The 15,585-nt window shown below is 23.0% G+C and overlaps 2 protein-coding genes across 2 annotated transcripts in view; one reads left to right on the top strand and one right to left on the bottom strand.

Moving 5' to 3' along the window:
• The window catches only part of LOC117176902 (phosphoribosylformylglycinamidine synthase-like), a 13,818-nt gene extending 11,568 nt beyond the window's left edge, over positions 1-2,250 (bottom strand). The window contains exon 1 of the mRNA XM_033367279.1: positions 2,125-2,250. The gene's annotated coding sequence lies outside the window, so the exon portion shown is untranslated. The remainder of the gene's footprint in view (positions 1-2,124) is intronic.
• A 1,912-nt stretch (positions 2,251-4,162) lies between these two features.
• Positions 4,163-15,585, top strand: part of LOC117169462 (CSC1-like protein 2) — a 62,540-nt gene continuing 51,117 nt past the window's right edge. The window contains exons 1-2 of the mRNA XM_033355858.1: positions 4,163-4,496; positions 9,725-9,851. Coding sequence (XP_033211749.1) covers positions 4,471-4,496; positions 9,725-9,851 — 153 coding nt within the window. The 5' untranslated portion in view covers positions 4,163-4,470. The remainder of the gene's footprint in view (positions 4,497-9,724; positions 9,852-15,585) is intronic.

Here is a 15,585-nt window from a genome sequence, read left to right as displayed (position 1 = left end):
CTTTTTTTATACATAAAATATCGGTCTCAAACTTTGAGAAATGCAAAAGCCGAAAGAAAACTACGTTTATGTACAAAGCTTAATAATAAAAGATGTAAAAAATATATTTCAACAATCAATTCCAATGGCATCAGCCGGTAACGTTGTACACGAAAATACGAAACCTGGCGGCCACTAGACAAGGCTCTAGAGAGTTCGTATTTTCGTGTACAACGTTACCGGCTGATGCCGTTGGAATTGATTGTTGAAATATATTTTTTTACATCTGTTATTATTAAGCTTTGTACTTAAACGTAGTTTTCTTTCGGCTCTTGCATTTCTCAAAGTTTGAGTCCGATATTTTATGCATAAAAAAAGTTGGAACGTTCAAAAATGTTGAGGTTCAGAAAAAAGATGAAATATTTTTCAGTGAAGTTCCTACCAAAATGCAGTACCTAAACGTACTTTATTGTACTCTAATACATTTCCCAAAGTTTCAGCTCGATATTTTATTTACAAAAAAAGTTCTTAGGTTCAAAAAAACATTCAGTGAACTGAAAAACTGTGGTCGGTAATATAGGTATTTAGCTGTGTCACATGCCCTTAATAAAATTTCCGAATAATAAAATTCCCTAAATGTTAAATTAGGGAAAAATAAAATTCCCTACAATTTAAAATATTACCGAACTTTAAAATTGTCGAATATTATTTCCTAATAATAAAATTTTCGAAAATAAAATTTCCGTATAAGAAAATTCCCTAATAATAAAATTCCTTACAGTTTATAATATTGCCAAATTAAAAAATTCCCAAATAATAAAATTTCTGAATAATAAAATTCCTGAATTGGATAATTCCCGAAAAATACAATTTTCGAATAATGAAATTCTCGAATTAGAGAATTCCCAAATAATTAAATTTCCGCCAACTAAAATGTCCGAATAATAAAATTCCAGAATAATAAAATTCCAGCACTATAAAATTCACGAATAAAAAAATTTCCGGACTGTAAAATTCCCAAATAATAAAAATCCCGTACAATAAAGGTTTTAAATAATATAATTCCTGCATAATAAAATTTCCGAATAATAAAATTCCTGATAGTTTATAATATTACCGAATTTGAAAATTCCCGATTAAGAAAATTTCTGAAATATAAAATTTCCGAAAAATAAAATAACCTAATATTAAAATTCCCAAATTGAAAAATTCCCGAATAATAAAATATTCAAATAATACAATTTCCGCATAATAAAATATACTAATAATAAGATTCTTATGAAATAAAATTTCCGAATAATAAAATTCCCGAATAATAAAATCAGAATAATTAAATCCCCGAATTAGAAAATTCTTGAATAATAAAATTCCCGATAGTTTATAGTATTACCGAATTTGAAAATTGCCGAATAATAAAATTCCGGAATTTAAATAATTAAATTTTTTGTAAATATTATTTATTGATTAAATATACAATAATCAAATATTTATAAGTAAAAAATTAATAATTTTTTTTAATGTTGATATTTTCTGAAATTATTCTTTGAATCCGCGAGTTTCAAAATTCGATAAAATTATAAACTGTTCTGGATTTTTCCAATTCGGGAATTTTATTATTAGGGATTTTTACAATCAGGTACTGTTACAGTTTTGGATTTTTTTTTATTTTTTCGCATTTTTTAGTCATTCCACTTTTAAACAGAATAATTTCAAATCAGAAAATGTTTGAAATTATTTGCAAATGTAGACAATTTAAAATTCACTTAAAAAATTTTCTCGTAAAAAAAGATTTCATATTGTTTTCTATAAAACTAAAAATAAAATGTTTCTTTTTATTTCTTTAAAAGATTGTGAATTTTAAAAAAATGTAAAAAAAATGTGAAAAAAAGACAATCGCAATTGTGAAAAATAAGAAATTTTTCATCCCGCCAAAAAACTATTTTTTTTTTAAATAATTTTCTTATACCACAAAAAGCTCTTCTTCATATTTGGATCTAATAAGGGTGGATATAATCATATATATTTCATTTAAATATAATTCTTCACAAAATGTCAAAAATAAAAAGGAAACACATTTTTTATTCATAGAGTCTCATTCTGTATTTCTAACCTTCAATTTTGGGATAAAAAACGCTCCTAGAATACCTATATCGCCTATAGAGAAGCTGCCGACGCTTAAAACAACAACAAAGTCACAACTGAAAAACTAAGCAATTTTAGTAATCTTAAATATTAAAAAAAATGTTGACACTTTTAATTGCTTTAAAAAAATTTTAAACTGTCAATATACATCTGCACGAGTTATGACGAGCAACACGTGGTTGCGCTCCCAATTTTGGAATCTTCTCGTATTGCACATGCGTCGCATCGGCCACTTGATTAATTACCGTTAGCGCGTTTATTTAAAATTATTGAATGTGCAAGAAACTTTTTTGCAGCAAATAATAGTGCTTAAATGATTAGAACTAATTCATGGAGAACAAAGTAGAATTAATAATTGAAACGTAAAATAATAATATAATTTTTATTCCTCAGACATGAATAATTGATTTTAAATATAAAGAAAGGAATACCTTTTTTATCACAGATATGAATTTAAAATCATTTTTAATATCATCATGTACTTTACAATTATTATTTGTTGTAAGCGATTATAGACAAAAACAGAACAAAATTATTCATTTAAAATAAGCGCGCCAACGGCAACCAATCCAGTTGTTGACGCTCAATGTGCGCAATATATGATCCCAAAATTGGGAGCTCTCAGTGGATCTGCAGTATTGCCAAAATATTTGAATGATTTTTTCAATCGCTAATTATAATTATAAAAAAAAATTATTATTATTATTATTGTTATTCTTGTAATTATTTTTTGTGTTTTTTGAATAAACAAAACAAACAAAATATTTCAAATATATCTCACACCGAGTTTAGAAACCCAGCAGTGTAGCCAATAAAATATGTTATTATAATTTTTTGTTGCTTTTTTATAATACTTTTGTTATCTTTGATGTTTCAGTGGAATATTTGCTATTTTTTTTGCTTTTTTAAATTAATTTGTTTGAGAGAAGGGGTGTTTAGACTATATAAATATATATATATAGTAAGTGCTATTACAAATTTTGTTATCTTTTTTTAATATACTTTTTCAGTTAATTTTTTTGGGAGGAGGAGGCTTCTAGAATGAAACATAAATATCAACAAATTTTTCCATCGAGCTATTAAAAATTTGTTTGACTTTATAATAGTCCTTATTTTAGTTTTTTTTTTTGTGGGGAGGAAGGGGCTTTTAGAATAAAGCATAGATTTAAAAAAATCATCATACTTGAGTGAAGAACTAGTGTAGTCAGTGGAATATATATGCTAGTAGAAATTTGTTTGAATTTATTAAACAACTTTTTTAACTAGGGGGGGGGGGGCGTCAGAGTAATCAAAACGAAAAAAAAGTTAAAAAAAGTGCCATGACGAGTCAAGAACCAGTGAAGCATTAAAAATGATTAATTAACTAATTGCAATAATTTAATAATTATAATAACTTGTGGTTTACAAAAATTTATTCTCATTCATGAATTTAACATTTTTATTAAAAGATGCATCAGGCTGTAAAAAAACGCAGTGAAAATACATTTTTGTATCAAAATTCTTTCCCTCACTCTTCGCCTAAACATAAACCCGAAGCCCCCTCTGAACAACAATCGAAGCCCCTCCCGAAAAAAAATTCCTGGCTACGCTGCTGCTTATATAGAACTCTGACCGATACCTTTAAGTTTTAGAAAAATTACAGAACCCGTTTGCTAATATTGATATATTTTTTCCAACACCAATTATATTTACCCAATAATTATTATTTTTCTTAAAAACATTTATCCCCCCGCTTCCGGCCATCTTCTTCAATGACGTCATTAGTCAGAATGTCAATCACACAGTAGCGTATTAAAAAGGATCTTTCCCCAATTTAAATAATACCCCCAAAAATGGGTAAATTTAAATTTTAAATTCTTTCTTTTACCCTAAAAATTCAAATTTCATTAATTATTCCTAATATTACAATTTCCCAAAAAATGGATCTCGATTGCGCAAAATAAACATAACTCAGGGCCGTGAATTAGAGGTAATAAAAAGTGAGGTTATGTCATCACCAAAATTATTCACAATTATTCGTTATTTCCGGAATTTTCGCTACCAGCTGTAGCTGTGCCAACTGTCTGCTTGGCGTCACAAAGAAAAGACAGTTATCAAAAGTGTTCCTCCAACTATAATAATACCAGGAAAATATAATTCCTGATCGAAATTTCGTTTTCGTGATTTGTTTTGATTGATAAAAAAAAAATTGAGAAGATTGACATCTGTGAAAATTGTGATTGTGATGTTAGGCTAGGTTTGTTTCTTGTTCTGTGAAGTGTCAAGACAGGTGTCAATTTGACACATCCAGACGTTTGTTGACATGTTTCGTCGTATTTGTTTAACAATTGAGTGTTCATAATTACAAGAATGTTTTTTGATTTCACCCATGAAAAGTAAGTAAAAGAAAAGTCTTATTTATGAAAATCGTCTGTTCGTTCATTGTTTAATCACCGAAAAAATTCAACTCTTTGTTTTCCATCTTTGTTTTCTCTAATTTTCTATTATTTTTGCGCTATAAACTTATCTTTGTCTAACATTCTATTTGCTGAGTGAGGTCAATTTTCTTTTTTTAAACGACAGATAACTGATTCTTGATAAATGAGAAAAACAAATGCGATTTATTACTCGTATAGGTTGGAAAATCATTAGAGAAAGTAGACGACTCATTTATAGCGAACATTTTTTTCGCTTTGGATAAATTCTCGTGAAAGTGGATTCCATGTTTTATTATATAGATATTAATGAATTAAATTTTTTAGTTGAAAAAAAAATATTGTTTTTTACTCAAAAGTTCAACTATTTGGTTGAAAATTCATCTTTTTTGTTTAAAATGCAAATTTTTGGTTAAAAATTAATCTGCTTTGATAATGGATTCAACTATTTTTTTGAAAAATCTTTTTGAATTGAAGATTCCTTTTTTCTTGTTATTGAAAATTTACTTTTGAAACTGAAAATTTAACCATTCCGTTTTGGATTGAAAAAATATATTTTTTGAATGAAATTTCAACTATTTGGTTGAAAATTGTTTTTTTTTGTAATTTTTATTTTAGTAGAAAATTAATCATTTTGGTTTCTTCTTGGTTAAAGATGAATTTTTTTGTTAAAAGTTCTTTTTGAATTGAAAATTCTTTTTTTCTTGTTGAAAATTTACTTTTGAAACTGAAAATTTAACCATTGCGTTTTGGTTCTAAAAAAATGTGTTTTGATTGAAATTTCAACTATTTGGTTGAAAATATTATTTTCATTTTATTTTTTTGTTTTGTTTAAAGTTTGTATTTTGGTATAAAATTAATTATTTTTGTTTCTTTTTGGTTAAAGATGATTTTGTTTGTTAAAAATTCTTTTTGAATGGAAAATTCGTTTTTTCTTCTTGTTGAAGATTTACTTTCGAAACTGAAAATTTAACGATTCGCGTTTCGGTTTCAAAAAATATCCTTTTAGTTAAAATTTCAACTATTTGTTGGAAAATTGATTTCTTTTGTTAAAAATTCGTCTTGTAGTAGACAATTTATTTTTTTTTAATTAATAATTTTACAATTTAATTAAATATTTATTTTTGTTATTTGAAATTTAAACTAATTGGTTAAAAATCGTTTTTTTTTTTTTTTTAATTTTAATTTTAGTAGAAAATTCGTCATTTTGGTTTCTTCTTGGTTGAAGATGAATTTTTTAGTGAAAAATTCAACTGTCTTAACAATAAAATTAGTATTTTTGTATTAAAAATTCAAGTATTGGCTTGAAAATTCTTTTTTTTTTGTTAAAAATTTATGTTTGAAACTGAAAATTTAACCATTCTAGTTTTGGTTTCAAAAAATACCCTTTTAGTTGAAATTTCAACTATTTTTTTGAAAATTTATTTCTTTTGATAAAGATTCGTCTTTTGGTAGCAAATTAATTTTTTGTGATCAATAATTTTACATTTTGATTAAATATTTATTTTTGTTAGTTGAAATTTAAACTATTTGGTTAAAAAATGTTGTTTTTTTTTTAATTTTTATTTTAGTAGGAAATTCGTCATTTTGGTTTCTTCTTGGTTGAAGATGAATTTTTTAGTTAAAAATTCAACTTTTTTAATAAGGAAATTAGTATTTTTGTATTTAAAATTCAAGTGTTGGCTTGAAAATTCTTTTTTTGTTGTTGAAAATTTATGTTTGAAACTGAAAATTTAACCATTCCATTTTTGGTTGGAAAAAAAAAATTTTTGATTGAAATTTCAACTATTTGCTTGCAAATTCATTTCTTTTGTTAACAATTCGTATTATAGTAGACAATTAATTTTTTTAATCAATAATTTCACAATTTGATTATATATTTATTTTAGTTAGTTGAAATTTCAACAATTTGATAAAAATGTTTTTTTTTTAATTTGTATTTTATTAGACAATTAATCATTTTTGTTTCTTCTTGGTTGAAGAGAAATTTTTATATATATATAAGATGAATTTTTTTATTGAAAATTCTTTTTAAATTGAAACTTTTTTTTGTTGTTGAAAATTTACTTTTGAAACTGAAAATTTAACCATTTCGTTTCGGGTTAAAAAAAAATTTTTTTTTATTGAAATTTCAAACTATTTGGTTGAATTTTTCTTTTCTAAATTTATTTTTGTAACTGGAAATGTAAATATTTCATTTTTTATTAGAAAAATACCTTCTTAAATTGAAATTTCAAACTATTTGGTTGAAAGGTTATTTGTTTCTTCAAAAAACCGCCTTTTTGTTATTTTATTTTCATTTATTTCGTTGTAAATACAACTGTTTGGTTAATAATTAATTGTGGTAATAAAAATTAAACTATTTAGTTAAAAATTCTTTTTTTTTATGTTAAAAATGTATGTTTGAAGCTAAAAATTTAACCATTCCATTTGGAATTGAAAAAATATTCTTTTTAATTAAAATTTCAACTATTTCGTTGTAAATGCAATTTTTTGTGCAAGATTTTTTTTTTAAATTCAACAATTTGGTTGGCAATTCTTCTTTTTTTCGTTGCCATTTTATATTGTAAATTGAAAATTTAATCATTCCATTTTTTGTTGACAAATCATCATATTTTGTTGAAATTTCAACTATTTGGTTGAAAATTCGTTTTTTTTTTAATTTTGGAAAATTCCTCTTTTGGTAGAGGACTAATCTTTTTGGTAAAACATTAAACTGTTTGGTTAAAAATTCCATTTCTTTTATGGAAAATTGCATTTTTTCTGGATTTAAAATGAACTTTTTTGTTAAAAATAAAACTCTTCTAAAAAAGTTGTCTTTTTGCATTAAAAATTGAACCATTCTTTTGAAAATTCAACCGTTTTTGGGTAAAGTTGAATTTCTTCTTATTGAAAATTCGACAATTTGCTTAAATATTTATTTTTTTTTAGTTGAAACTTCAACTATTTTGTTAAAAGATTAGCTGTTTTGTTGCAATTTCGCCTTTTTTGCTGTTTCATTTTGAATTTTTTCGTTATAAATGCAAATGTTTGCTTAAAATTAATTTTTTTGTTAACAATTCAACTATTTGTTTGAAAATTCTTTTTATTTCGAAAATTCATATTTTTTAGTTCAAATTTCACCCTTTTTAGTTAAAAATTAATTTGTTTGTTAGAAATCCACCTGTATTTAAAAAAAATGATCTTTTTGCATTAAAAATTGAACTATTTGTTTCAAAATTCAACCGTTTTTGGTTTAAGTTTAACTTTTTAAATTGAAAATTCAACAATGTGATGATTCAATGTTCAGCTGTTTTGTAGAAAATTAACCTTTTTTGCTTCAAAATTAATTTTGTTGTTGAAAATTCAACTATTTGACTGAAAATTATATTTTATTATGTTGAAAATGTATGATTGTTAAAAAATTTGTCTTTATTTTTTGTTTACAATTTATTTTTGGCACTGAAAATTTTACTATTCCATTTTTTGTTAAAAACTTATCTTTTTCAATTAAAATTTCAACAATATGGTTGAAAAATTTTTTAAATCAGTTTTTGTTAATTGAAAATTTAACTATTCGGTCGAAAATTGATTTATTTTGTTGAAAATTCGGCTTTTGGTAGGCATCTGATTTTCTTGTTTGAAAAATAATTTTTTTGAATCGAAAATTCAACTCTTTTATTATTGAAAATTCGTTCATTCATATTGAAAATTTATCTTTTATGTTAGAAATTTCATATTTTTCAATTTAAAATTCATATTTCTTGGTTGAAAGATAACTTTTTTGTTACAAATTCTACTTTTTTCTTTAAAAAATCGTCTTTTTGCATAAAAAATTTAATTAATAGGTTCAAAATTAAACCGTTTTTTTGTTTAAGTTTAATTTTTTTTCGAAAAATAACGACACTATAATTAAAGATTAATTTTTGTTGTTGAAAATTCAAGTACTTGATTCAAAATTATTTTTTATGATGTTAAAAATGTATTTTTGAAACTGAAAATTTAGCCATTCCATTTTTGATGGAATTGCTTACCATTTCATCTTTTTACCTGTAAATCTCAACTTTTTAGTTTAAAATTCTTTTCTTTTTTTGTCGAAAGTTTATTTTTGGCACTGGAAATGTAACTTCAATTTTTTGTTGAAAACTTATCTTTATGATTTAAAAATTCAACTACATGGTTGAAATTTTTTTTTTGTGTTAAGAATGAGTTTTTGTGAATTGAAAATTTAACTATTCCTTTTTTTTTAACCTTTTTCGTTAAAAATTCAAGTCTCTTAAAAAAATGGTCTTTTTCGATTAAAAATTTAATTAATTCGTCCTTTGATATGGAAAATTTCTCTTTTATGGTAAAAAAGTCATATTTTTTAGTTCCAAATTCATATTTCTGGGTTGAAATTTAACTTTTCCGTTAAAAATTCATATGTCTTATAAAAAAATTCGTCTTTTGCATTAAAAATAGAACTATTCGGTTGAAAATTCAACTTTTTTTTTTAATTCGTCTTTATTAATCAATAATTTAACTGTTTTGTTGAAAAGTCATCCTTTGATGTTGAAAATTTCTCCTTTATAGTAAAAATTCATATTTTTTCGTTGAAAGTTCATCCTTTTTGGTTAAAAGTTTTAAAAGTTTAAAAAATTTCAGTTTAATTTATTGTTTAATTGAAAATTCGACAATATAAATAAAAATAAATTATATTTTGTTTGTTGAAAATGCAACTATTTGGTTTAAAGTTATAGTTGGTAAAAAAAACATGTTTTTAATTCAGATATTTGGTTGAAAATTAATCTTTTCGGTTTAAGTGAATTATTTTCTAAAAAATTTAAAACATTTGATTTCTAATCTCAAAAACGAAACTCTTTTTGAAAATTCATCTTTTGGTTGAAAGTTGAACAATTTTCTTGAAAAATCAATATATTTTGTCTTAAAATCTTAGCAATTTTCACTATTTGATATTAAACTCATTATGATATAATTTACATTAATTTTATTCTAATGAATTTATTTTCCCTTTTTCGTAAAAAGTCATTTAATTTTGTCCATCCAAGAAAACTATAGTTTGAATAATTTACCCAATTTATGACAAAAACAATTGTATAATTTCGAAAAATCTTTCTCGAAAAGTTAAAAAAAATGTACACTTTTCAAAACTCAAAATATAAAAAAGCCCCTAAATTTATGCCGTTTTTTTTTTTTTTTTTAATTTTCAGCGGGAGTGATCACGAGCCTCCTTCGCCTGAAACATGTATGCCCAATCCAAGACGCAACAATACAATTATAACTGACGTTTACAATGGAATTCCTGAGAATTTGTTGCTAAATTTCATCGGCTTTGTGGTAATATATTTTATGTGATTAAAAGTTATTTAAAACATTAAAATTTCCAAAGAATAACGAATTAGACTAATTTAGATGTTAAAATTTCTTGATCTACTGGTCTTTTTTATTAGAAAAATAAGAAAAACATTACCTTGGGCCGGGTTCGAACCGGGATCTCTGTTTTTCCATTAGTTAGTCGTTTATTCCACTCAGGCGTCATTTTGTCAAGGATAAACAATTTTTAATGTTAATTAGAAATTGTTAAAAAGATTATATAAAATGTTTTTTTTTATGCAACTGTTTGGTTGAAGATTAATATTTGGTTGGGGATTTAAGTATTTTTTTTAGAAAACTCATTAATTTTAGTTGGAAATTTAATTAATTTGTTAAAGGTTGACTCATTTAAAAAACAAAAGTAATTTTTTGTCAAAGATTCATAATTCTAGTTGGAAATTCGACAATTTTGGTAAAAACGATTTTTTTTAAAATGAAAATCCAACATTTTTTCGAAAATTTAAGTATTCTGGTGTTAAAAATTTAACTCAAATCATTTTTGTTTGTGGAAAATACAACTGCTTGGTTGAAAATTAATATTCTTTGTGTAAGAATTCAACTGTTTTTGTTAAATATATTCAATTTTAGTTGAATTCAATTTTTTTAAATTTAATTTCAAAATATTTTTTGTTTAAATTTAATTCCTTTGTTACGGGTTGACTTATTTTAAAGAAAAATTTTGTTGAAGATTTATAATTCTTGTTGAAAATTTAATAATTTTGTCAAAAAATCATATTTTTTTAATTGAAAATTCAACTTTTTTGTCGAGAATTCTACTATTCTTCTGTTGAAAATTTAACTAAAATCTTTTTTTCTTCACAAATTAAACTGAACTATTTTGTGAATAGAAGACTTCTTTTTCTGAAGATTCATAATTCCAGTTAAAAATCCAACAATTTTGTTAAAAAATAATATTTTCTTATTAAAAATTCAACTATTCTGGTCTTGAAAATTGATCTAAAATCATTTTTTCTCGAAATATTTACTCCTACATTGTTCTTTAGAAATTTATCTTTTTTTTGAAGATTCATCATTATACGTTAGAAATTCAATAATTTTGTGAAAAATTCATATTTTTTTAGTTGAAAATTCAACTATTCTGATGTTAAAAATTTAACAAAAATCTTTTTTTTTGAAAACTCAACTTTTTAGTTCAACATTAATATTCTTTGTTTGGGAATTTAACTGTTTTTTTGAAAAATTCATCAATTTTAGTTGAATTTAATTTTTTTAATTACTTTGTTAAAGGTAAGCCCATTTTAAAAACAAAGGACATTTTTTCTTGAAGATTCATAATTCTTATTGAAAATTCAACAATTTTGTTATAAATTCATCTTTTTTTAATTGAAAATTCAACTTTTTTGTCGAGAATTCCAGTATTTTTTTTGTTAAAAATTTAAATAAAATTTTTTTGTTTGCAAATCAATATTTTTTTATGGAGATTTAACTCTTTTTTTTTAAATTCATAAATTTTAGTTTTTTTTTTCATTTAAAGCCAAATCTTTTTGGTAGAAAATTTAATTCCTTTGTAAACAAAGTACATATTTTGTTGAAGATTCATCATCATAGGCTAGAAATTCAATAATTTTGTTAAAAATTCATCGTTTTTTAATTTAAAATTCAACTATTCCTGTGGTAAAAATTTGACATAAATATTTTTTTTGTTTGAAAATGCTACTATTTAGTTGAAAATTAATATTCTTTGGTTGAAGATTTAACTTTTTTTTTTTTGAATATTCATTAATTTTAGAAAAATTTAATTTTTTTAAATTTAAAGTTAAAATATTTTTTAGTTGAAAATTTTATTACTTTGTTAAAGGTAGACCCATTTTAAAAACAAAAGACATTTTTTGTTGAAGATTCATCGTTCTAGTTGAAAATTTAACAATTTTGTTATGAAATCATTTTTTTAAATTGAAAATCAACTTTTTTGTTGAAAATTCAACTATTTTGGCGTTGAAAATTTGACTAAAATCTTTTTTTTTTCTGAAAATGCAACTTTGTAGTTGAAAAATAATATTCTTTAGGTGACGATTTAAATATTTTTCGGAAAATTCGTCAATTTAGTTGAATTTAATTATTTTTTAATTACTTTGTTAAATATATAACATATTTTAAAAACAAAAACCATTTTTTGTTGAAGATTCATAATTTTAGTTAAAAATTCAACCATTTTGTTCTAAAATCATCTTTTTTTATTGAAAATTCAACTTTCTGGTTGAAAATGAAACTATTCTGGTGTTTAAAATTTAACTAAAATTTTTATTTTCTGGTTGAAAATGCAACTTTTTGGTTGAAAATTAATATTCTTTGGTTGAGAATTTATCTATTTTTTGAAAAATTGGTTGATCCTAATTACTTTTTTAAAGATTGAACCGCTTTAACAAAATTCATTTTTGGTTGTTGATACATCATTCTAGCTGAAAATTCCACAGTTTTGTTATAAAATCATCGTTTTTTATTGAAAATTTAACTTTTTTGTAGAAAATTCAATTAATCTGGGGTTGAAAATTTAACTAAAATTTTGTCTTTGAAAATTCAACTTTACGGTTAAGTATGAATATTCTTTGGTTGGGGATTTAACTATTTTTTTGAAAATTTATCAATTGTAGTTGAATTCAACTTTTTAAAATTTTAAGACCAAATCTTTATTGGTAGAAATATTGACTGTTACATTATTCTTTGATAAGTTTTCTTTGCTGTTAAAAATTAATTTAATTTTTTGAAGGTTGAACCAATTCAAAAAAAAATAATTTTGTTAAAAATGATCTTTTTTTTTATTGAAAATTCAACTTTCTGGTTGAAAATTAAACTAAAATCTTCCCTTTTTTTACAATTCAATAATTTTATTAAAAAGTCATCATTTTTATTGAAAATTCAACTTTCCTTTCGGAAATTAAACTATTCTGGGGTTGAAAATTTAAATAAAATTTATTGATGTTAAACAGGCAACTTTGTGGTTGAAAATTTATATTCTTTTGTTGGGAATTTAACTTTTTTTTTGGAAATTCATCATTTTTAGTTGAATTCAACTTTTTAAAATTTAAAGTCAAAATATTTTTTAGGTGAAAATTTATTACTTTGTTAGAGGTTCACTCATTTTAAAAACCAAAAAAAATTTTTATTGAAGATTCATAATTTATTCTAGTTGAAAATTCAACAATTTTATTAAAAAATCATAATTTTTAATTGAAAACTCAACTTTTTTGTCGAGAATTCCACTATTCTTCTTTTGAAAATTTAACTAAAATCTTTTTGTTTGCAGATTAATATTCTTTTGTTGGGGATTTAACAACTTTTTTTGTTGAAAATTCATCAATTATAGTTTTTTTTTCAACTAAAGTCAAAATCTTTTTGGCCGAAAACTTAATTATTTTGTGAACAAAAGACTTCTTTTTCTGAAGATTCATAATTCTAGTTAAAAATTCAACAATTTTGTTAAAAAATAATATTTTCTTATTGAAAATTCAATAATATTGTTAAAGACTGAACCGCTAAAAAAACATTTCTTCTTAAAGGTTCATCATTCTAGTTGAAAATTGAAGAATTTTGTTAAAACTCATTTTTTTCAATTGAAAATTCAACTTTTTTGTCGAAAATTTAACTTTTATGGCGTTGAAAATGTTTTTTGTATGGAAATGCAACTTTTTGGTTAAAATTAATTATTCTTTGGTTGGAGATTTAACTATTTTTTAGAAAATAAATCCATTTAAATTAAATTCAATTTGTTTAAATTTAAAGTCAAAATTTTATGTGGAGGAAATTTTTATTTTTACATTATTCCTGGAGAATTCATCTTTTTTGGTTGAAAATATAATTGCCTCCTTAAATGTTGACCCACTTTAAAAAAAATGGCAAAGATTCATCATTCTATTTGAAAATTCAACAGTTTTCTTTAAAAAATCATTTTTTTATTGAAAATTCAACTTTTTTGTCGAGAATTCCACTATTCTTCTGATGAAAATTTAACTGAAGTTTTTTTGTTTGCAAATCAATATTTTTTTGTTGGGGATTTAACCATTTTTTTGTTGAAAATTCATCAATTTTAGTTTTTTTTTTCATTTAAAGCCAAAAACTTTTTGTAGAAAATTTAATTATTTTGTAAACAAAGTACATATTTTGTTGAAGATTCATCATAGGTTAGAAATTCAATAATTTTGTTAAAAATCCATCTTTTTTAAATTTAAAATGCAACTATTCTGGTGTTAAAAATTTAACATAAATCTTTTTTTGTTTGAAACTGTAACTTTTTAGTTGAAAATTAATATTCTTTGGTTGAGAATTAACTATTTTTTGGGATAATTCGTCAATGTCAATAATATTGTTAAAGACTGAACCGCTAAAAAAACATTTCTTCTTAAAGGTTCATCATTCTAGTTGAAAATTGAAGAATTTTGTTAAAACTCATTTTTTTCAATTGAAAATTCAACTTTTTTGTCGAAAATTTAACTTTTATGGCGTTGAAAATGTTTTTTGTATGGAAATGCAACTTTTTGGTTAAAATTAGTTATTCTTTGGTTGGAGATTTAACTATTTTTTAGAAAATAAATCCATTTAAATTAAATTCAATTTGTTTAAATTTAAAGTCAAGATTTTATGTGGAGGAAATTTTTATTCTTACATTATTCCTTGAGAATTCGTCTTTTTTGGTTGAAAATATAATTGCCTCCTTAAATGTTGACCCACTTTAAAAAAAATGGCAAAGATTCATCATTCTATTTGAAAATTCAACAGTTTTGTTAAAAAATCATATTTTTTTTATTGAAAATTATGCTAAAAAAACATTTCTTCTTAAAGGTTCATCATTCTAGTTGAAAATTGAAGAATTTTGTTAAAACTCATTTTTTTCAATTGAAAATTCAACTATTTTGTCGAAAATTTAACTTTTATGGCGTTGAAAATGTTTTTTGTATGGAAATGCAACTTTTTGGTTAAAATTAAATATTCTTTGGTTGGAGATTTAACTATTTTTTAGAAAATAAAACAATGTTGAAGATTCATCATTCTAGTTGAAAATTAAACAATTTTCTTTAAAAAATCATGTTTTTTATTGAAAATTCGACTTTTTTGTTGTAAATTCAACTATTCTGATGTTGAAAAATTAACTAAAATCTTTTTTTGTTTAAAAATTCAAGTTTTTCGTTGAAAATGACTATTCTTTGGTTGAGGATTTAACCGTTTTTTTTATGGAATATTCATCAATTTTAGTTGAATTCAACTTTTTTTTATTTCAAGTCAAAACATTTTTTAGTTGAAAAGTAAATTACTTTGTTAAAGGTAGACCCATTTTAAAAACAAACGATTTTTTGTTGATTCATCATTCTAGTTGTAAATTCAACAATTTTGTTATGAAATCATTTTTTTAAATTAAAAATTCAACTTTTTTTGTTGAAAATGCAACTATTCTGGCGTTGAAAATTTAACTAAAATCTTTTTTTTCTGAAAATGCAACTTTGTAGTTGAAAAATAATACTCTTTATGTATCTTTATTGAAAATTCAACAATTTTGTTAAAAAGTTGTGTCTTTTTTTTGAAAATTCAACTTTCTTGTCGAAAATTCAACTATTTTGGTGTTGAAAATTTAACTGAAATCGTTTTTTGTTTGAAAATGCAACTTTTTAGTTGAAAATTAATATTCTTTGGTTGGGGATTTAACTATTTTTTTGAAAAGTTTATCAATTTTAGTTGAATTTATTTA

This window comes from Belonocnema kinseyi, chromosome 1, assembly GCF_010883055.1.
Source record: "Belonocnema kinseyi isolate 2016_QV_RU_SX_M_011 chromosome 1, B_treatae_v1, whole genome shotgun sequence".
In the NCBI taxonomy this organism is placed as follows: Eukaryota; Metazoa; Arthropoda; class Insecta; order Hymenoptera; family Cynipidae; genus Belonocnema; species Belonocnema kinseyi.
Note: the sequence above shows the minus strand (reverse complement) of the source record. Positions and strands in the feature narration are given on the sequence as shown.